General features: G+C 53.2%; 5 protein-coding genes across 5 annotated transcripts; 2 read left to right on the top strand and 3 right to left on the bottom strand.

The window, feature by feature from the left end:
* Nucleotides 1-356: 356 nt before the first annotated feature.
* On the top strand, nt 357-1,197 carry BKA78DRAFT_307746 (uncharacterized protein). The gene is made up of 4 exons (XM_066887889.1): nt 357-379; nt 441-660; nt 712-828; nt 882-1,197. Exons 2-4 carry the CDS (start codon nt 505-507, stop codon nt 912-914), a joined length of 306 nt encoding a protein of 101 aa, XP_066748608.1. The 5' UTR covers nt 357-379; nt 441-504; the 3' UTR covers nt 915-1,197.
* An 8,467-nt stretch (nt 1,198-9,664) lies between these two features.
* Nucleotides 9,665-11,838, top strand: BKA78DRAFT_307724 (uncharacterized protein). The gene is made up of 6 exons (XM_066887888.1): nt 9,665-10,032; nt 10,090-10,262; nt 10,329-10,653; nt 10,724-11,347; nt 11,415-11,697; nt 11,763-11,838. The coding sequence occupies exons 1-6, from the start codon at nt 9,672-9,674 to the stop codon at nt 11,779-11,781; spliced, it is 1,785 nt and encodes a 594-aa protein (XP_066748607.1). The 5' UTR covers nt 9,665-9,671; the 3' UTR covers nt 11,782-11,838.
* Nucleotides 11,839-12,571: 733 nt separating this feature from the next.
* BKA78DRAFT_330209 (oxidoreductase-like protein) lies at nt 12,572-13,486 on the bottom strand (the record flags this gene model as incomplete). Its single annotated transcript, XM_066889745.1, has 1 exon — nt 12,572-13,486. The coding sequence occupies one exon, from the start codon at nt 13,484-13,486 to the stop codon at nt 12,572-12,574; it is 915 nt and encodes a 304-aa protein (XP_066748606.1).
* Nucleotides 13,487-14,429: 943 nt separating this feature from the next.
* BKA78DRAFT_90728 (uncharacterized protein) lies at nt 14,430-16,174 on the bottom strand. Its single transcript, XM_066893944.1, has 5 exons — nt 15,901-16,174; nt 15,578-15,718; nt 15,139-15,527; nt 15,023-15,090; nt 14,430-14,953 (listed from the first exon to the last, which is right to left on the bottom strand). Exons 1-5 carry the CDS (start codon nt 16,060-16,062, stop codon nt 14,676-14,678), a joined length of 1,038 nt encoding a protein of 345 aa, XP_066748605.1. The 5' UTR covers nt 16,063-16,174; the 3' UTR covers nt 14,430-14,675.
* A 2,078-nt stretch (nt 16,175-18,252) lies between these two features.
* On the bottom strand, nt 18,253-19,158 carry BKA78DRAFT_90693 (uncharacterized protein). The gene has a single exon (XM_066893942.1). The coding sequence runs from the start codon at nt 19,022-19,024 to the stop codon at nt 18,407-18,409; it is 618 nt and encodes a 205-aa protein (XP_066748604.1). The 5' UTR covers nt 19,025-19,158; the 3' UTR covers nt 18,253-18,406.
* Nucleotides 19,159-19,978: the final 820 nt, after the last annotated feature.

The following is a 19,978-nucleotide window of genomic DNA, read 5'->3' as shown; positions in this document are numbered from 1 at the left end:
TGACATCGCTTCATTTGCGATCAAAGGGTCCAATCTTTCCCAAGATACCCAACATGGAGACACCAAAACACAAAGCCCTGACATATCGGGTCCAGGGGATTCCGAAGGGAACCACTCGCGCTCAACTCGTCAAAAACTTTTTTTATGCCCAAGACCAGGATGATCTCACTGTCAAGTCTCTTTGTCCGTCGGTCGAATCTGTCGTAGGGGAAGAAGAGAAAGAGCTCACAGCGACCTTGCTTTTCCGGCCCCGGGAGCATAGACCGAATGGTCCCAGAGTTCAGGACATGGAAATTGAAGTCGATAGTGACTTCACAGGATTCACCCCGCTCTATGTTCCTCCCGGAGAAAGGGGTTCAAACGATTCTATCAAGGCAGAGTATAGGCCTCTCAACGTGCAACTTTACGTTTGGGGTGCGTTGGAACTAATCAATCTCTAGTATCATTGCCGTCACTGGACTTGCCGGGCATGCCTTCGGATCATGGGCACATCGTGACGACAAAATGTGGCTTCGAGACTACTTGAAATACCAAGCCCCGAATGCGAGGATTTTGACCTATGGATACTCGTCCGAGCTGCAAAATGGATCATTGAGTATCCTATATGATTATACTATCTCCTTTGTCAACGCTCTTGTTAGTATGAGGGACGCCGGACAGGTATGTTGGGACTCCTAAATGATCTCATTTTGATTCTAATTTGTCTCTCAGTGCGAACAAAGGTGGTCACCATTTCAACAAATGTCAAAAGAATCTAGGTTTCTGACTCTTCTCAAAAGGCCTATAATATTCATCGGTCACAGTTTGGGATGCTTATTGATCAAGAAGGTGACGACATGACACTTAAACATTACGAGATGACACATATTAAGATCAGACAGGCTTTGATTGAGACTACTTCAATTGGCATGTGAGTAAGAAGACGCCTTACATAGAGGGAAATTCCTAACTTTCGCAGCGGTGGATCCCGACTTCCCGTTCGTTGTATCGTCTTCATCGCTGCACCTCACAGGGGCCTTGACGTTACGGCTCTGCAAACTCTCGTAAAAGATAAGCCTCCGGAAACGATGGTCTCGGAATTGAAGCCAGGATCTCCCACGTTGCAAGATCTGAACAGCAGATTTAAATTGATCGCCCAGGACATTGATATTCTCACACTTCATGAGACAAAGAAGACAAGGACGGTGAAACAGATGGTATGGAAAGCGCAATGCTCATATTGGCACGGACACTTCAATGACCCTTTTGGCAGGAGGATGGCTCTTGGAAACGCATCGGCGACCCTGTCATGATGGTCGATAAGGATTCCGCGACCGGGTACTATTTCAAGGAGAAGGCCTTCCATGCCATCGCAGACCATTCTGAAATTGCAAAACTCAAGAAAGGTTCAGAGAGTTTCACGCACATCAGTTACGCAATTCGGTGTGCTCTACGCTCTACAGCAGACATCGCCGCAGAGAACTATCAGGTTAGTTAGCCCACACCAAGCAAAAGATGACAAAAGCTGACACAAGTTTAGAGCACAAGCGGAGAGTTTGTATACCAACAGGCCCCTCAGTGGATCTCACCTCCTGTGAGTTCCTACCATCGAGGGGCGCCATTCTATTCGAACGCGGCTGCCTCACAATCTAACTGGGGATTGCTACCTGTATGGCAAACCGCGATCCCCGAGCGCATATCCACTCCGTCGCAAAGAACTTCGGAGTTGTTACCACGACAGCCACATGCAGTCCTATCACGTGTGCCAACGCCTGCGCCAGACCATGTTTCCACGCGCGTTGCAGACTGCGGTAGGGTGCGTATGGCAGAAGACTACCTGGTCTGTTGTCTATCTCAAGTGGTAATCGACAAAGAGCTGACTCGGTTTCAGGGCCCAGACAAGGAATCCATTAACTACGGAATCTCTCAAGAGGAACTACTATCTTTGGATGTTCCGGATGTCCAAGACCCAGTTCACTCCAAAACAGCACCTTTGCAAAACGCTGCAGGACTACTGCCTCTGCAACAGGATACACTTCCAGTGGATACTCCAATAGCAGCGCAAGAGCACATTGCACCGCCTGGTCTTGACCTTGTCCCACCGCCCAAAATTGGAAAAGAAGATCCCGTGGTCAGCTCCATCGTCATTTCAGAAGAAACGGAAGATGTTTGCGACCAAGTGTCACAGTCGGAGCCCTCTCAACAGGAGACTCTCATTTCATCAGCCGATGAGCATGGAAGTGGGTTGACTTCATCAATTGCGAAAGTTGAGTCATGCAAACCAGTCCCTCCAGACCACGGTGCATCATTTGAATCAACATCGAGCAGAGAAACGGCAATCGAGACTGTCCAAAACCTTGACGGAGCGAAAGATGTGCTTGCAAAAACCGACCAAGAAGCGGTCTCGCAAAATAATATTTTTGCGTGTTGCAACGTCTGCGGCCAGCACATTCCAGATTCTGAGCGACATTATGCATGCCTCGAGTGTTTCAGTGCTGGAAACAAGGAGTGGTGCTGTTCGTCTTGTTTAGAGGAGTTTTCGAACTCTTCAAGTTCCACATGCAAGATGAGTTGCTTTGCCGTAATTGTCTGTCCCGGCTTCAGATATCGGGTCGCATATTCCCAAATTCAAGTTTCAGACGATGACTCCAGCATTATAAGGGCCATTAAGTCGGACGATGTCGAAGCATTGCATATTGCGATTCGCAACGAGGGACTTCCCGTGGCCAATGATGGCGTAAAATCGATGCCTTTGCATCTAGCTATTATGCTAGGCCGTACGGAGTGTGCCCGGGTCCTTCTCCGAGCAGGAGCGCCCAACCTGAAGGAATCCCGAGATGAGCAGGACCGCACGCCTCTTATGTGGGCTGCTTCGCACCACAATTTGGAAATGGTCCGCATACTGCTTGAGTATTTCGTCGACATCGATTCTGTTTCAAGAGGGCATACGGCCCTATCATACGCAGTTTTACTACAGCAGCCTGACATGGTCAGCTTCCTTCTCGAAAACAACGCAAAAATTGAAGTCAAAGGCACGCCAACACTCCCCGTTGAAGCAGCTTTGAAAGGGGATGAGAAGACACTGAATTTGCTCCTCGGTGCAGGGGCCGACGTAAATTCGAGAGGAGAAAGTAGTGGTTCTTCTGCGCTCTTTCAAGCCGCAAAAAAAGGTCACGAGAAGGTTGTCAAGATGCTTCTTTCTTGCCATGCTGATGTGGAAGTTGCCGACAAAGACGGGTTAACGCCTGTTTCGGCAGCCTGTCATTACGGGAGGACGAGCATCGCCCAACTTCTTCTCTCGGCAGGCGCTGATATCAATGTTGCAAACTCCCTTGGCGAAACGCCATTACACCACGCAGCGGCAAAAGACCACCTGGAGACCGTCAATCTCCTTCTCGAGCGAGGTGCCGAAATCGACGCAAGAACTGCGAACGGTCGGACTCCTCTACTTGTCGCCGCATCCAACGGACAGGACCAGATATGTCAACGTCTTTTGGATGCTGGGGCTGATTTGGAGGCAAAATCACCCTCAAAGGAAACAGCATTGATATTAGCATGCTGGAAGAGCCAGGTCGGAGCCGTCAAAACTATTCTCAGTCACTGCCCGGACATCAATTCACAAGACCACGAAGGTTATACAGGCTTGCACTGGGCTGCTGAGAAAGGAAACCTGGAAATTTGCGAAGCTCTTGTTAAACATGGCGCCAACTTGGATACCAAGACCAAGGAAGATCAAGAAGTCAATGCTGGCATGACCGCACTACACTTGGCAACAAAATACGGCAACGGTCATGTTGTCGAATTTCTCCTAAGCCAGCACGCCAAGGTTGATGCAGCAGACTTTGAGAACTACACAAGCCTCCATTGGGCTGCTGAGAAAGGGAATCTGGGAATCTGTGAAGCTCTCGTCAATCATCGCGCCGACCTGAATCCCAAGACGAAGCCGACACTTGGGGTCAATGCTGGCACAACTCCACTTCATTTGGCAACAAAATACGACAATGGCGATGTTGTCAAGTTTCTCTTGAGCCATGATGCGGAGGTTGACGCAAGAGACTGTGAGGACTTCTCAAGCCTCCATTGGGCCGCCAAAAAGGGCTATCTAGAGATCTGCAAATCTCTGGTCAGCCATCAGGCTGGCTTGGATCTCACGACGAAGACAACGATAAAAGCCGATGCCGGTATGACCCCACTCATTTTGGCAACAAGATACAACCACGGCGGCGTTGTCGACTTGCTCCTGAGTAGCGATGCCAAAGTCGACATTGCCGACTGGGAAGACTACACCAGCCTCCATTGGGCAGCAGAAGCGGGCCGCTTGCAAATCTGCAAATCTCTCCTAATCCACAAAGCCTCGCTGATTGCGAGAACTTGTTATTCCAAGACGGCACTCTTTCTCGCAGTGCAGAACGAACATTCCGCCGTTGTCGAACTGCTGCTTCAAAATGGGTCAGATCCCAACGGTAGATGTGATGGCATGATCCCCCTATACAAAGCGGCAATCTTGGGCAACATGGACTCCCTGAGATCCCTGGTGAAATATGGAGCGAATCTCAATCTAGAAAACAACAACGGATACAACGCCGTATCAGGTGCGGCATGTGAGGGAATCATCGATGTCGTCGAATTCTTGCTTGGGGAAGGCGCGAGTGGTGCGCCGCCATCTGCGCTCGGTGGCAAGTGGAAGAATCAGAGTTTTCAGAAACACGTAATGCCTTGGACGAAGCGTCAGGTGCTGAGGCTGGTAAGGGAGGCAAAACGAAGGTGATGGGGTAATGGGTGTCTGCATGATTCAAACCGCCTTGTGTTCATCTTGCCCGATTGGTTCTCGTCTATCTTCATCTCTTCTCGCATAATATGTTTTGGCAACTCTTGCAGTTCCACCGACAAGCTTTTTGCGTCACTCATTGCTCGCAGCGGAATCCAATTTCAGTTCTCATTACCAGACAGCATTTTTGGTTTGTTTGCAGGCGATAATTTGGGTCTTCGATGCACTACGAGCGCGGTCGTCATTGCCACCCTAGCCGTGGAGCGTGGCACTGTCCGTGTGATTCTAGTCTAGATTCCAGCGGTTTGGTCGGTTCTGATTCGTACCGATGTTGGAGTTTTCCGATTGATCTAAAGCCGGAGTCTGGCGACTTGAACTGGTAGAAATCTTGGAATAGGCAAGGTGTTGTCCGAGTGTCGTTGGGGATTTGTCGAGCAGCTCGTCGGGGGCGCAATTCTCCACGCATAACAGGGCGCGTCTGTCCGTAACGATAAACCTGATCTACACACTTATCTCGCTGTGAGGGCACGCCCACAAGTATCGCGTGGTAGCGAAACGACACTGTTTGGATCCGACATACGATTCTCGGTCGCAAAAGAAGCCATCTTGCACCGCTCTTAGTGCGCCGAACTTTTGGAGCTCACAACCACCATGGACTTTTCATCGTAGCTCGGAGATCTGAAGAAGATATGCTTGCTTTGGTGTCGGCCCAGGCGTCGTGTCGTCCTATCGTGGTTTGGGGTCTCCGCCGGAGATCTCAGGACCTGTGGACGTCAAATTGTGACGATGTCCTCTGCAAATTGAGCTTGACATCCAGAGTGGACGGACTTTCAAATTCTCTGCGATTTGCGTAAGCATTTGAGATATCCATGTGTGGAAACAAGCCGATCAAACCACGACAAATTCCTAGGCTGAGGGCGCGTTTTGCGGAGAAGGCCTACATCGGCGGGCTGGTTAAGCCAACTCCATCATTTTTCTGCTGAGTATTCCAGGATAGCAACCAAAAATAGCGCAATCCACGGCGCATCGATTGTGTTCGTCTGCTCCATCTTGTCCGTCGCTTGTCCCGAAGTGGTCGACCAGGGCCAAAGGTCTCCGTTTGTGGGGCACGTCGATTGACTTTCTTTGCGAAAAAAGTATCTCAACGACTGACGGATGGTTGTCTCTTGGGCACAGGTGGTGATAAATCTGGTCGATGTTTCGCCTGTGAAGTCATCGGCAAGTCAGAGCCACAGGCAGCCGCCTTGTGCGAGTTGTTGTGTGTCGCAACAACCGACGTACCTGCCCCGCCATCACCGCCGGCGCAACACCACTTCCGCCAAACATCAGCCTTCGGTCTTTCCCTCAGCGCTTGAAGCATCAACCTGCATCATCTTGCCCTCGCACCAGCGATTACAGCAGCCCAGCAGGCCAGTCACGGTGCATGCTTTGGTGTGGTGATCCATCGAAGGACAAGGCGGGCGCGCATCTCGCAGGGGCGCATCTGCAACAGCGAAGTCGAGTCAGTTTGCTGTTCTTGGAAGACGGTGGCAGCCAGACTTGTGCCTCAATAATGGAAATGGTAGCTAACCGCACTGGCGCAGGTAGCGGCTTCGTTGCGAATACGACCTGGTCCGAACTTCAGCAGAGCTATAAAGGCCTACGAATTCTCTTGCTTCATCAGAGTGCGTAGAAGCATTTCGCAGTCCTGAGACTGGACGATTGGTCTTACCTATGCAACAACGAAGGAACACGTCCTCGTCCATCGAGAAAATCCATTCGCGATTCCGAAACCGCGTGGCCCTTGTGGCAAGATCACGATTTCTTCCGGTTTGCTTGTACGCGACCGTGGTAAGTACCCGCTTCTAGGACTGCTCAACGCTTTTCGAGATGTTTGCGATTTTCTTGCGACAGGCCGATAAAGCGGCTGTCAGTACACTGTGGGCTTCGACGTTTTTCGTTTGCTTCGGGCACGTTGCTATCGTATGTTCATCTCCACATCCTCTTCTTTCTCGAGTTCAAGGCTTTCTCCGCAGAGCGCCAGCTCCGCCTTGGTCTCGGCCCTGGTTTTCTGACGCAGAAAGGGCAAGGTATGTGCCTGATGCAAGAAAAGGCAAGGTAGGTGCCTGATGCAAGCGCGCATCTTGCCCTTAATTTGCGGCAAATCGTCTCGGATTTTCGTATTCTTCTCGCATTTCGTATTCTGCGCGCCACCGTCCCTGTGGTCGAATTTTCTCTCACCTGCCAACATTCAAATCCGGAGCTTTTCTGCAATTCTTTTCTGTCGGACTCACAGAGTCTCGCGACGACTCCCTTATATAAATGCCGAAATCTGTCTCTGTTTGATTCCATTTTTGTTAGTCGTCCAAGGCTCAAGATTCGAGTCAATAAGGTGCACATGTACCTATGCTTCAGCCTTCTTGCCTGGTTGGCGCCAATCACACTGACGCAGTAATACAGTCTTGCATCGCCACGGGAAACTCAAGGGCAAGTATCGTCTTCTGGAAGGTTGCATGGTCCCCAGCTCACTCCAACGTTGGAGAGCATCAAGACCAGAGTCGGACCACGTCGGCGGAGACGAGGAAGCTCCTTTCCGGATCGCAACTCTTGATATCCACTGCTTCCGTTGGCCTCCTTCACCCACGGCCATAATTATCGCAAGCCCTCGGAGCTCAAGTCGTAGAAGTTCTGTCGGAGCTCAGTGGGATGAGCTCCGAGACGTTACTTGGTACAGGAGCTTATGCTGAATCAGGACCCACAAGGTCTGGACAGAGCTCGAATCTTGAAGCGTGCAGCTTGACAGAATCAAAGAAGGTAAATGCGTCCGACTTCTCTTCGAGACTTACCATGGAGCTTTTTTCTCGTAAGTAACAAGTATAATTACTCACTCAGCTGAATTACCGCCTTCGTCCTTGGAAGAGCAATCTGCAACAACACTACTACCGGAAGTGGAATAGTTTACCACCTGGTGCACTCTTTTAGCTCAACACTACATCTCAAGGCCTACCGCGCGACCAAGAAGCTGGTCCTGTAGAGTCAAGACCTGGCGTGCTTTTGCCAAATAGGTTTCGGCCCTGCTCGGATTCCGATCAACCAATCGTTTCATTCGGACGCTATACTAATCCCGTCCGCGCTAACGAAGAGAAGATCAAGGACCAGCACAGCAACTGTGCTGCTAATAATTCTCGGAACGGCAGTCGTTATCATTGCTTGCAGCAGCACTCCGTTTGACCTCGGAACACAGCCGGCGAGCTTGTTTGAGCCTCATTCTTATCAGAAGAGACGTGCGCGTAGCCATCATCAGCGACTCTGCCAAGAATGACGACTGCCTCGGACATGGCGCTAACCTTGAATGAGCTGACAGATGTCCAATCGGACGGGTCCGCGGACCGTTGCAACCACCACAACTTTACTACAAGAAAAGGGACTTACCATGCCTTCGCATAAACCTTACTGAAGTCAAGGGTCTGCTTTCCGATCCTGGCCAAGCTTTTTTGTGCTTGCTTAGTCTGATTCACTATCGTATGACCAAAGGTCGAGTGCTCATCGCAGCAAAAAAGTCGAAGCTGCTCTCGTTTCCACAATCAGCATCACCAGATTTTTTCAAAAATTGCAAGTTGGGGAAAAATGAGCCCATCTTCCATATAGCAGGGGAGTCAGTCAATCAGGTAGGTAGCCCAAAGGTTGGCCAGATTTATCTCACGACAATCCCGGACAGTCACAAGAAGGATACTTTTGACCTCGACGACTTGATTAGTTGACTCCCCTTTAGCCTAGGATAGAGGCTACCCAGAATGCTCATTTCCCATCCAACTTGGAAGTTTTCGCGAGTTTTGGAAAAAGTCTGGCGACGCTGAATATGGAAACGAGTGTGATTCATCTCTGCCTCGGTCCCTGTTTGCTTCAAATTAGCGACGAAGATGGATGCTTTCAAAGTTGCTCGCCCATGGCTTGAGCGTCAACGACGACTGTGCATGCTTCAAAGATGTCTTTCGGATTTTGATATAAGTTGCAATGGCGGTCGTCCTGGACTTTCGATTCGGCGAGAGCAAGGGGCTTCTTTGCGTCTTGAAGCTTTCCATAACCCTCTGAAATGTTCGTTTTCCCTCTCTTGGTACTCGCGCTGTTCAGCGCAGGTGTCTGTTCGGCACCTTTCGAATGGGTCAGTGGCTCCGCTGTGCCTTCTGAGAAAACCAAAGAGGAGATGCTAAAAACACATCCTGCAGTCACTTGGAACTGGTCTCTGGCTATATGCGCAGATCAACCCGCTAGACGTCTCTTGTCCCCCGGTCAAACCAGACGCTGATAGCAACACAAATCTTTGCCGAACCTTTGTTCAAGATGGCAAAGTGCTTTGCAACCGCAATCCCGGCGAGGCCGGTCGCCGTGTCTTGAACTTGAATGGGTTTGCCGGCACTGGTCCCTTGACACAATCCACGCGCCTCAAGGTCGTCGAATTTGACGCCGCAACCGGTGACGGTTGCTGGTCGGTTGGACAGGACGGTCATGTCAGCGTCACGCCTTGCGCGTTGGCAGACGGCTCGCAGAAACTATACGTGTGTACCTCTCTCTTCTCTGCGAGGACTTTGAAATCACGGAGGAACTGATTTTGATTCCAATCCAGTTCCGTCGCCGAGATGGCAACGATGGATCTTACTGGGTCTACTCAGACCACGGTGCTCAACCGCTCTCCGTCAGCCCTGACGGCGCCATCGTCACCACCGACCAGGCACCGCTCGTCTTCTGCATGTATGAAACAAACCAGGGGAACGCAGTCATACCACCTTCGAAGGATCCGGCCTACTTTTCCCCTGATCAAATCAACGCACTGGCTGGTATCAAGCTCCCCGGACCCAAAGAACTCCAAGCCGAGGCCGACCTTCCCGGATGCAAAGGTGCAAAAGACACGACAGTGGACTGCCTCATTGCGCGTGCCATCAATGGCATGCCGCCCGACTGTCCGGCGAACCCGCACCTTCGCCACTGCAAGCTAGCATTGGTCGGCGCCTTCTGTGGCGATATTCCTGAGCTCCTTCCGGGAGACGACAACTCGGCTCAGGTGGAAGCCTGCTTTCGCGCTATTGAACTCGGCCCCTGCGTCGCCAACCCTCCTGGGCGAGCGTGCTCTTGCGGACAGTTTGCGGGCATTGTTCAATTCGTCAGCGGCGGTGGTCACCCGGGTCAAAAGCAGCGAAGAGCTGTAGGCGGCATGACCAGTCTCAGGCGGCGCGAGAACTATGGCTCCAATCGAGATCTCTTTGGCGATCAGCCGAGCTTGCTCCCGGCTGAGGACGAGTTTTGGGTTGGTACGTGGTTGCACACAAGCATTTCTCTCTGCAAAGTGGTGCTGACATTTTTTCCAGGCGTCATGAAGAACATTATCAACGGGTTTATTGACCTTCTCAATGCGTTCAGAGCCAGTCTCCATCAATCCTCCCACATCTCCTGTCTCGCCATGGCACAAAAGTTTCCTGAGGGTACGCCAAAGGGATCAGAAGTCCGGAAGGGCTGCGGAGAGCTCTTCCGGCCCCACAAGGTAAGCTCCTCTTGAACTCATAACTGCTCCGGTTTATTACTCGAATCTACCCTGACCATACTCCAGCCAATCCCAAACATCCCTCTGCAGGGCGACATTGAGAAAGCCGGCAACATCTTCGCCGAAGTCGTCACACTCCTTTCGGCTGCCGCCGACGTCGCCAAAGCAGCAAAAGCGGCCAAGTTTGTGGGATCTGGAGGCGTCAAAGCCATTTTGAAAAAGTTCAGACCTCGCGCAGCAGTCGCAGCCGATGCAGTCGAAGGCTACGTGATCGAAGCAAAGGAAGGAGGAAACACTGTTCAAATCTTCCGAGCTGGATCGGATGGGGAGCCCGTGGGAATCAAGAGCAAGGCGGAGTACAAAGATCTCAAGCGGTCGATTGGTGAGGATGGTAAGCTGTTGCTCGGGCCTTGCGACGCATCTTTTTTGCGTCGACTTTTGCTGATTGGATACCCTGACAGCTTTCGAAAACTGCGTAACATGCGCCAAGCCACTCAGACTGGTGAAGAGACAAACCGGTCTCAAGAAACTCTGCTGCACCCCGACACCTTCAGGCGAGACATCAGGCGGAGAACGCGACGCCGTTTCCGAAGAATTCTTCACCGAGGGAACAGATGAAGAATGGGGTCCAAATCCCGACTCACCGGGTACCGCCAGCCGCGCTGCGACTGAATTCGGAGTCGTCACCAATCCAGCCGGCCAGGCTGACACGAGTAGAATTCTCCCCAAGATGACGGACCAGTTTGGCCGCTGGTTTCAAAAGTTCGAGGACATTCCCCTCGAGACGGATCCAGTCACCGCGGGTTGGTACAAGAGAATCATGGAGACGCCGGATTCTCTCGACATCGTCAGAGATTTCGCCGCGGAATACAAATTGACGTCGGAGGAAGTCACCGCGGCCGACATCTTTATGGAGGACTACGTGATTGACCTCGACAAGTTCAATACGTTGATGCCAAAAATACCGCGAACGGAGGGGCTCATCCAACGCGCAACGTTCCTTGACGACGCCCAGGTTAACATGCTGATCAAGGGCGAGCCGGGCGTCATCAGCAAAGGCGAGCGAGGCGTTTACGAAGTCCAAGGTACGTAGTACTGTGTCAACAACCATCTTCACACGTCACCCGACTGACTCACCGGATCGAATGGCAGATCTTGTCGTGAACCAGCTCTCAGACTTCATCGACGGCAAGCCACCACGGCTCGTCATGACATCCAGCTTGGGGTTCGAGTTTGATTGGGATGCGAGGGCGGAATACCGCTTCATCATCAACTCCAAGACGGGTCGCTTCTTCGCACCACTGGCTGCCACGAAGCAGTTGGACGTTGTTCATCAGCAGGGCTTTGCCGGGAAGCTGAAGCTCATTGGCTACCAGCCGTTGAATGGCGGCGAGGCGACAAAGGCGACAAGGAAGCCTCCGTGGGGCGCTTTCTAGTGAGTCTTCCCGAGCCTGCGTGATTTTGCTTGGCTATTCAGATGCACTGACTGTTGCGACGCAGTTTTGATGAGGTTATTTAAGCAGGAGGAAGTGGAGGAGGAGGCGGAGGCCCCTAGTCGGTAGGCTGAATACTAGACATTCTTGTTTTAGACTTTTTTCATCAATTCATCTCTTCCAGGGTTGCAAGCAACGCAGCGCAATCCGTTGTTCTGAATGTCAGCGATCAATCAACAGAAGCAATATCGTGCTGCCTCCAATCCTCTAATTCCTGAGTCGCCCAGGTCACCAGATTACGCACCTGTTGCTACGTTTCTAGGTGCCTCACTATACCCTTTGCTAGTTTTCCAATCGACCAAGAGGTAATCATTCGTGAGAGAAGACGTCGGCTATTAGCCATCTCTACCTCCCCTTGTGTCAGCACCTACCCGAAAGGGTAATTTTTACAGGGGTTTGGCAACTGCGCAGCGAAGGCAATTCAACGCAATCAGCGCTGATCATAAGCAGCTTCAAATGACTCGGTCGCTATTGGTGCTTGCTTGGAGCACCGTAACATGATTGATGATGATGTTGCGTTGCGTTGCTTGCAGCCCTGATGTATGTCTTCACGGTGTTGCTTGTGACGATTTTGGTACCGCGTCTTGCTTTAGCGTTGATCGATTTTTGGCGCGTTTACAGAGCCTCAGAGCTGGTTCTTTTCATGATAGTATCATTCATCCTTGCCGCTCTTGAAGATTGTCCGTGTATCCACGCAGATGGAATTTGAGTGGTCTTGCACCTCCGAAAAATCAACCCAAAGTTCCAGTCTCCAAAACGCCGCTTCAACAACTGAAGATACAGATCCCAGCGCCGCCCCAAAAAAGACCAACCAAATCAAACAACCCTCATCCTCACCTTGAGCAAATTCTTCTCCTCAATCTCCGCCCGCCTGCTCAACAGCTCCTCCATATCCCACGTACAGCTCACATAGCGTCCGCGCAGCCACTCCCTCCGCTCCGAACTCAACCACACCATCGCATCCGCCGCCAACTCCGGCGTATCAACCAAAATCTTCTCGGCAAACGCCTGCGGCATGCCCCACGCCAGCTCCGTCGGCACGCCGCCCGGGTGCACGCAGTAGGCCACCAGCCCCTGGGCAGCGTACTCGGCGTTGAAGAACTCGGTGAAGCGGAGGAGGGCCAGCTTGGTGGTCTGGTAGGCGGACGCGCCGGACATGACGTGGTGGGCGCCGGCGGAGGAGAGGCCGATGATGGTTTTGGCGCCCGAGGGGGAGGCGAGGAGGAGGGGGAGCGCGGCGCGCGAGACGAGGTAGGGCCCTTTGATGTTGACTTCCCACGTGCGCCACCACGCGTCGGGGTCGCTGTCGGCGATGGGCGTGAAGGGGGCGAGGTAGCCCGCGTTGTTGATCAGGATGTCGAGCTGGCCGTCAAAGGCGCGCGAGATGGTCGACACGGCCGCCTCGACCGACGCCTTGTCGCACACATCCAGCGGCACCGCGACGACCGTGGGAGCCGCGTGCCCGGCATCTGTCGCTGCGGCTGCGATTTCTGCTGCCAGTTCGTCCAATGGCGAGCGCGCGCCGATGGCAATGCGCGAGGCGCCGGCGCGCGCGTACGAGAGGGCGAGTTGGCGGCCGATGCCTTTGGAGGCGCCGGTGATGAAGATGGCTTTGCCGGCGAGGTTGAGCTGCGTGGGCGAGATGAAGGGGTATGTGTCGTTGTGGATGGTGGTGGTCCAGTTGACGCCAGAGTCGAGGACTTCTTTTTCTGTGCTTGATGATTGGCCCATTTTTGCTGCTCTGCTCTTTTGCGTTTTGTTTAGGGCAGGTTGACGGACGGGTGCAGAAAGGAAAAGGGGAGGATATAAAGCAACATGGAGTAATGAAATAGGTGATGGCGCGGTACAAATAGGTGGCTGGTCTACGTGCTGGCTGGTAGGTCGCCACCAATCAAAGAGCGTCCCCAACGGCGCTGGCTGACTTGCCGAAAACCTTGTCCTCGCCATGGCCGGGATGGAGGAGTAGAAAACACCAGCTCTCCTCAGCTCTCGCAATCCAACGGCCGCACGCTACCCAAAAGAGCATCGCGGACGAGAGCGCCGTTACGCCACGTCAGCGGGCCAAGCTAGCGGTTTCGACACGCGCCCAAGCCCTGCCATTGCGGGATGCAGACGCCGAGTCCAGGTAAAGATATCCGAATGATGGACAAAGGGAAGCAAGAAAGCTCCGACAATTACTTTTGACAGCTGGGCTGCATGCTCGGCCGAGGGCAGAGGGGTAGCTGTCGAGTTGCCCCTGGGTTAATGCTTGCCCGTGAGCCGCGCCGGCGGTTGTCGGCATTTCCCCACGCCACGCCACGGTCCGAGGCGAATCCCGGGGGGGAGACGTTTTGCCTGTTTGGGTGTAGTGCGGACCGCTGGATTGTGTGTTGCATAGGGAGGCGCGTTTTGACAGACTGTTGACAGCGTTGACGTTGTAAAGGCGGATATGTGTGGGACGTCGTTCAAAACTTTGTCGACGGCTTGCTGAGTGATGACAGGTGGGATCACTGCCGATGCCATGTTGTTAGCGAAATGTGGTCCCGGAGTTGGGGAGGGCAGCTTACCAGATGTTGGCGAAGCGTAGGATGACAGGATGCAATCGTGGCGACAAGAAATCCGCAAGCGATAATGGTCGTTTCAAAGAGGCGTGCTTGTCAGCATGGCGACTACTCGGTAGCAACCAGTAGTGCCGAAATCGTTTATACGAAAGTTTCCATCGACATGATTCGCCGTTTGCACGACTTGATTCTCGAAGCGTCTATGCAATAGAGCACCGGACAGGGGAGAAAGACGTGTAATAATACATGGCATCAAGCAAGCCAGTCTCAATCAAACCCATCAAATATCCCGTAAATGCCGCGCGGGGTATCATGAACAGCAACCAGACAGACAGCAAGGAAAGAAGGTATCGAACGACTGCATCCGCACGAAGAAAACGTCAAATCGAAATACTACTCAGCCTCTGCGTCGGTGAGCCCGCCCACTCGATGTCGTGCATGCACCCGCCTCCCCTATTGGCCGGACGCGACGGCTGCGCGTCGTTCTGGGGCTGCCAACGCGGAGCTCGCCGGCCGGGCTGCAGCGTCATGTTCATAGAAGGCTGCGTGGTGAAGAGGCTGATTTCTTTTAGCCAGGGCCCGAATGTCGCGAGGTTTGCGGCAACCATTCCCATGCTTGGCGTGATCATGAAGAAGATTGTGAATGGGGTGACGGACCCTGGAATAGAAATCTATGAGCTGGGATTCTAAGCAGAAAGGGGGAGATGCGAGTCCCGCTTCGACTTACACGTCATGTCTTCGTACTGCTCCAGGCGAGGCACAAATATAAATGTTATCGCGCAACTGGCGATCGAACTGTCGCTGTTAGTCTTCCAGCCCGCTCCTAAGGAATTTGGTACTCACATTATAGCAAAGACATTGACAGGAGCAAGCATTAGGCGCTTAGACCAACGAATGTCCTTTTGGCAAATCGCCGCAATTCCGAACGCGGCAAGCACCAGGTCTGCGGCCAGACTGACTCCAAGAAACGCATACCACAAATCTCTCATCAACGTCTGCCGACAAGAGCCTGGAAAGTTGGATCGGATCCGGGACCAGTAGTCGGTGATGGGATCGCACTGGAAAAGGAGGCCGAAGAAGAAGGCAAAACTTGCAATGGTGGATACCGCCAGGGTGATCATTAAAACGGGGCGAAAGTTGAAAAAGTCGGGCTTTCGAGCCAGGTAGAATGCGATTGCGATGCGCAGAAAGAGAAATGTCAGCACGTAGAGAAGCGTGCTCAAGTAAAAGAACTGCTCGTTGTCAGCCATCTGGACCATTCCGATTCCGTTTGAATACGCACCTGCAGCGCGACGACTACGTCTCCGTCGTGTGCCTTGCCAAAATATCCATAGTTTAATTCTGTTTTGAGGTTGGCCGTGTGCCCTCCGAGACCATTGCAGCTGGCAACGGCTATGCAGCTAATGAAGCCAAAGTAGAGAATCTTTTTGCAGTCAGCATCAACGATTCGAGAATTGCTGAAAATGCAAACAGCCTGGAAGCTTGCGCTGCGTCACTGGATGCACAGTGGCGCATCGTGATGCGGAGCATAGGCGCGCCGGCCGCAACGTCAGGCTCGAGCGCTGAGAGGTCGTTGCAGAAACTGGGGAATGCAAAACCACTTACGCTCGTGATTACCATCATCCAATCGTCAACTGTGAATATTTTGCGGATAAAGACCCTAACGTATATGCGAATTCCGAAAGTCGGGATGGTCAAGGAGAGGCAGAAGCAGACCATGGCCAGCAGAATCCATCGTTTGTCTTCATCGGAAGACGTCGAATCCATGGCGGACTTGCGCGAGGCGCGCTGGATTTAGAGCCTGAAAGCTCAGGGCGCCGAGGCCTTCTAGGACAAACGAGTACGACGATGGATTATAGCAGAAATCATGGCGATGATGGGTAGGTGAAGGGATGAAGCTGGCAATTGAGCGTGGAAAGGCGCAGGAGCAGGGACAAGGTCAGGAAGAGGTCGCTTAGCTTGCAAGAAATAACCAGTCGAATGAATTGCAGATGCTGCAGCCGGTCACAGATCAAGTACCCACAAGGGACCTACATGAGGGTCCAGATTGGGGAATCTTGGCTTGGTCCAGCCCGCTTTCTGCTTCTGAGCAGGAGGATGGGCCAGACGGGGCAACGCCGACATTCCGCAGAGGACGACGCATGTTCACGCTGGAGGAAGCTCGGCCAACGTCTGGGAAACGACTCCAGCTGGCATTATTGACGCAAGAGAGCTGACGAAGCCGCCTGGATAGATTGTGAGCTGTCATTCGCCAATCATCAGTCGCATCGTGTAGCACAAAACTCTTCCGCAAATGCGAGATATGCCGTGTTACATTGCAGAGATGACGGCCAATCTGTGCTGTTTTTGGACTGCAAGCATGGGCGCGAGATCGAGGAGGATTATTGAGAAACACGTCGACTCGGACTTGATGGGGCGAAGTTGTAAAGTCGTCAACGACGAAAGTCCACGCCGCGGGAGACGAACACCTCCTGGACCGTGGGTCGCACGTGACGACAACATTATTTCGACGACACTCGTTCAGACTCATCCAGAATTTTTCAACCACTGCACCTCAAAATCAGCCGCCGAGCCAGCAAGGTTGCCGCCAAACGCAAACGAGTTCAGCAAGTCCAAAAAGACGCCGGAAGCAGTCAGGCCATGTCTCATTTGATCCCCACAGCCAGCCCCATCGTGGGCGTGGAGCATGCAGCATACACGGCCCCTTACCATTGGCTGCGGAACACCGACACACATCTCCCCGCCCCAATTCCCACACTGACGGGCCGAGGCGAGGGCTCCGGTTTCACTCTATCTCGAGTTGCGTCAAAAAGCACTTCCCAAGTCCATGCTACAGGACAACTTTGACAGGACACACAGACCGTCCATTGTCCGAACCGTGCGTCTATCTTCGCAGCCCGATCTCAGTAATGATCACAAACGGCAGATCTCAGATCTTGCGGGCGCACATGGCTGATGCTCTATCCTCATGGTGTTGACCATGGCGTCCAATGCCCTTTGGATACAGACAGCAGCACGTCGATTCCGACTTCTCTTGCACATCAGTTCCCAAAGCAGTCTCCGATCCTGCTGCTGCTGTTGTACCTAAGACGCTGCAGTCGACATACTCCCTTCCGACCAATTTGCTGTAGCCTAGACACACCATTTTTCATTTTGCACGGAGCCATTTTCCCTTTGCAGTCGGCCGTTCCCACCCGCCGTCCAATGGTTCCTCGCATCGTCGTCGCACACCTCACGCTGCAGTCTCCCGCGCTCACCTACCGGCGGGCGGATCCACCCTGTTGGAATCGGGCTCAGTCATACGTTACATGCTGCTGCGGCTGCCGCGCTCTTTGCACCTGCAGCATCGCCCTCGCAACCACCGACGCAATCCGATCGCTCGGGAATCACCACGCATCCCTCATGCGCGCCGTGCGAGATGAGATGACTGCGACGTCCGGCGATGGGCGGTTTGCAGCCATCTGACAAGCGCATCGGCGACCGCGTGGGCTCTTGGACCGCAGCAGCATTGTTGCACCGCACCACTGCGGAGTCGGGTGGGTGAATGAGCGACTTGTTGGTGACGCGCGACGAGGCATTTCATGCACCATGGTCCGAATGGAGGCCAAATCTCCCAGCAACATGCGCTTGGGTTGACGTCTTCTCCGATGCTTGGGTTTTGCTAACGGCCGAAAAGCAAACGTTTGTTTTTCGTCTGCGTTGCAACTCCACCGGGCATTTCCTAGGAGGGATGTCGTCGAGTCAGTGTACCACCAACAGCGTGTGATGACCAGAGGACTTGGAGCAGATGCAACTGTTCGCATTGGATTTGCTGAGTGCTTGCGGCAGAAGTCCCCATGATCGGAAATTCAACCAGCTCGACCGTCACATTGTCAAGTTCGACGACGGAAATAGGTTTCGAGTGGAGAAATCCACCTCCACACTTGCTCCACTCGAATCTCAATCCGTACTCAGGGGACCACCTTCTACAACCCGGACAAATTACGCAAAGCCGGCCCTGTAGATCCTCCGTCTTCATAGCCGCCTATAGAGAAGCCCTCGGACCACTCCTCCATCCCTCCTCGATCCTCCCGACTTCCGCTGCACGACCTCCCGAGAAAGCAAAGCAAGCTCAAGAAAACGTTTTTGGACAGATCACACATTGGCAAGGCACAGCCCCTACCAGCCCCTCCAGTCTCCACCTTCTTGCTGGACTCTTTCTGCCTGAGTCCTGACGCAGACGGACTGCGGCAGGAAGCACAGACGACAAAGCAAGCTCGATTGGCACTCGGGAGCGCAGGAACGCTGCGCCATGTCTCCCCGATGCCATATTAAATCTTGTGGGGCCATCTGTGATGGATTGATTTGAGCGATCTGCGTCCAACGTCCGCCAGCCCCAGCCCCAGCCCCGGCCGGACGACGTCGCTCCGCCAATCACGCCGGATGAAATATCAGGCGGATGGATGGTCCAGTGACTGGCGTGCTGCGCGCAGAATAATCCATAGCGAGACCAGGCAGCGCCAACGTTGGAGCTCAAGTCGTGGGAATTGGATGGACGCAGTTGCGAGAAGACTTGGGCGTGATGCCCAGCGAGCAGCCAGAAGTGACTGTGTAGACGCATCTTGTTTCTCCGCAGCTCGGCCAGAGTGCGAGTACGAGCGCTGCTACCGCAGTAGCATCTGCTGTCTGTCGAAGATGTGAATGCCCGGTCGCCTGGCTTGGCGCAAATGACACGGGGTCGTCGACGCATCACTTGATACGCACGTCTCGGAGCTGACGGGAAAGAGGACGAGAGAGAGGGGGGCTGGGTGAGGGCGCTTGCGTGCACTGTCGAGTGTCCACTGACCACTGACCAGTACCACTATCCACATCCAGGGAATTTTCAGGGGGTGCGTTGCCTTGCTTGACATGGCGTTTTGTTTTGACACTTGACAAACGCCTTGTTCAGCCCGGCCAGAACGCTGTATGGGTAACGGGACGGCGATCTGTCAAGTGCAACAAACATTCAGGTAAGCTTTCAGTCTCCTCGTAGACAGTTGATAGTCATTGTGGCAAGAGGGATGCATGCGACTTCCGATGAGTTGCGCTTCACTCGACATGACGTCTTTCTCCAGCGCGCCTTCAGACCACAGAAGAAGTTGGAGACACGCAAGTACTCTAACCTGGGAAAATGAAGATCGAGCGGAAGAGGTGGGCGAGTTGAGACTACTCGACTGACCGACTGGCGCGAGGACAGGGCCTCACATCTAACCATTCGCCTGCCGGTCTGGCTACGCTGCGCCAATTCACTACGAGAATCATGCACCTCTCCTCTTACCAGCGAATCGACTCACAGACTCAGCAAGCCAGCGCCCCCATCGCTCCTCTACTCTCCTCTCTCTGCCTCCACGCTGTTCAAGACTCGTGTACTCAACCCCCTGAGCACCTCACCTCGTCCAGCCACTGCCTCCGCTAATCGTTCGGCTCCACCCTCCGCGCACCACGATGAGGTCCAGTACAAGCACTGTAGTGTTAGAGTTAAACCTACCGAACCGCACCCGACAGCGCCAACTCCCCCAGACCAGCTACCTGGTGTACTGCAGGCCGCTGGATACGACTGGCTAGTTGAGTTTCGCGGCGCTTCTTCATTCCAGTTGTCACTGATGTGTTATGGAGCAACAGATACGCTGACAATGCGGCTCCTCGCTGCCTCGTCTTTGGCTTT

The sequence above is a fragment of the Phyllosticta capitalensis genome, assembly GCF_038381095.1.
Source record: "Phyllosticta capitalensis strain CBS 128856 chromosome Unknown BKA78scaffold_2, whole genome shotgun sequence".
Lineage (NCBI taxonomy): Eukaryota > Fungi > Ascomycota > Dothideomycetes > Botryosphaeriales > Phyllostictaceae > Phyllosticta > Phyllosticta capitalensis.
The sequence above is the reverse complement of the archived record's forward strand: the minus strand, read 5'-3'. Positions and strand labels throughout refer to the sequence as shown.

What these genes read in the sequence shown, in the direction of transcription:
- BKA78DRAFT_307746 (XM_066887889.1), top strand. Translation starts at nt 505, where the DNA reads ATGTGGCTTCGAGACTACTTGAAATACCAAGCCCCGAATGCGAGGATT. An exon ending in GTATGAGGGACGCCGGACAG is followed by an intron (nt 661 to 711) that starts GTATGTTGGGAC and finishes TTTGTCTCTCAG; the next exon opens with TGCGAACAAAGGTGGTCACC. An exon ending in GATGCTTATTGATCAAGAAG is followed by an intron (nt 829 to 881) that starts GTGACGACATGA and finishes AAGATCAGACAG; the next exon opens with GCTTTGATTGAGACTACTTC.
- BKA78DRAFT_307724 (XM_066887888.1), top strand. Translation starts at nt 9,672, where the DNA reads ATGCCGCCCGACTGTCCGGCGAACCCGCACCTTCGCCACTGCAAGCTA. An exon ending in TGAGGACGAGTTTTGGGTTG is followed by an intron (nt 10,033 to 10,089) that starts GTACGTGGTTGC and finishes CATTTTTTCCAG; the next exon opens with GCGTCATGAAGAACATTATC. An exon ending in AGGCGTTTACGAAGTCCAAG is followed by an intron (nt 11,348 to 11,414) that starts GTACGTAGTACT and finishes ATCGAATGGCAG; the next exon opens with ATCTTGTCGTGAACCAGCTC.
- BKA78DRAFT_90728 (XM_066893944.1), bottom strand. Translation starts at nt 16,062, where the DNA reads ATGGATTCGACGTCTTCCGATGAAGACAAACGATGGATTCTGCTGGCC. An exon ending in GTCAATGTCTTTGCTATAAT is followed by an intron (nt 15,091 to 15,138) that starts GTGAGTACCAAA and finishes TAACAGCGACAG; the next exon opens with TTCGATCGCCAGTTGCGCGA. An exon ending in GCAGTACGAAGACATGACGT is followed by an intron (nt 14,954 to 15,022) that starts GTAAGTCGAAGC and finishes TTTCTATTCCAG; the next exon opens with GGTCCGTCACCCCATTCACA.
- BKA78DRAFT_90693 (XM_066893942.1), bottom strand. Translation starts at nt 19,024, where the DNA reads ATGCGTCGACGACCCCGTGTCATTTGCGCCAAGCCAGGCGACCGGGCA.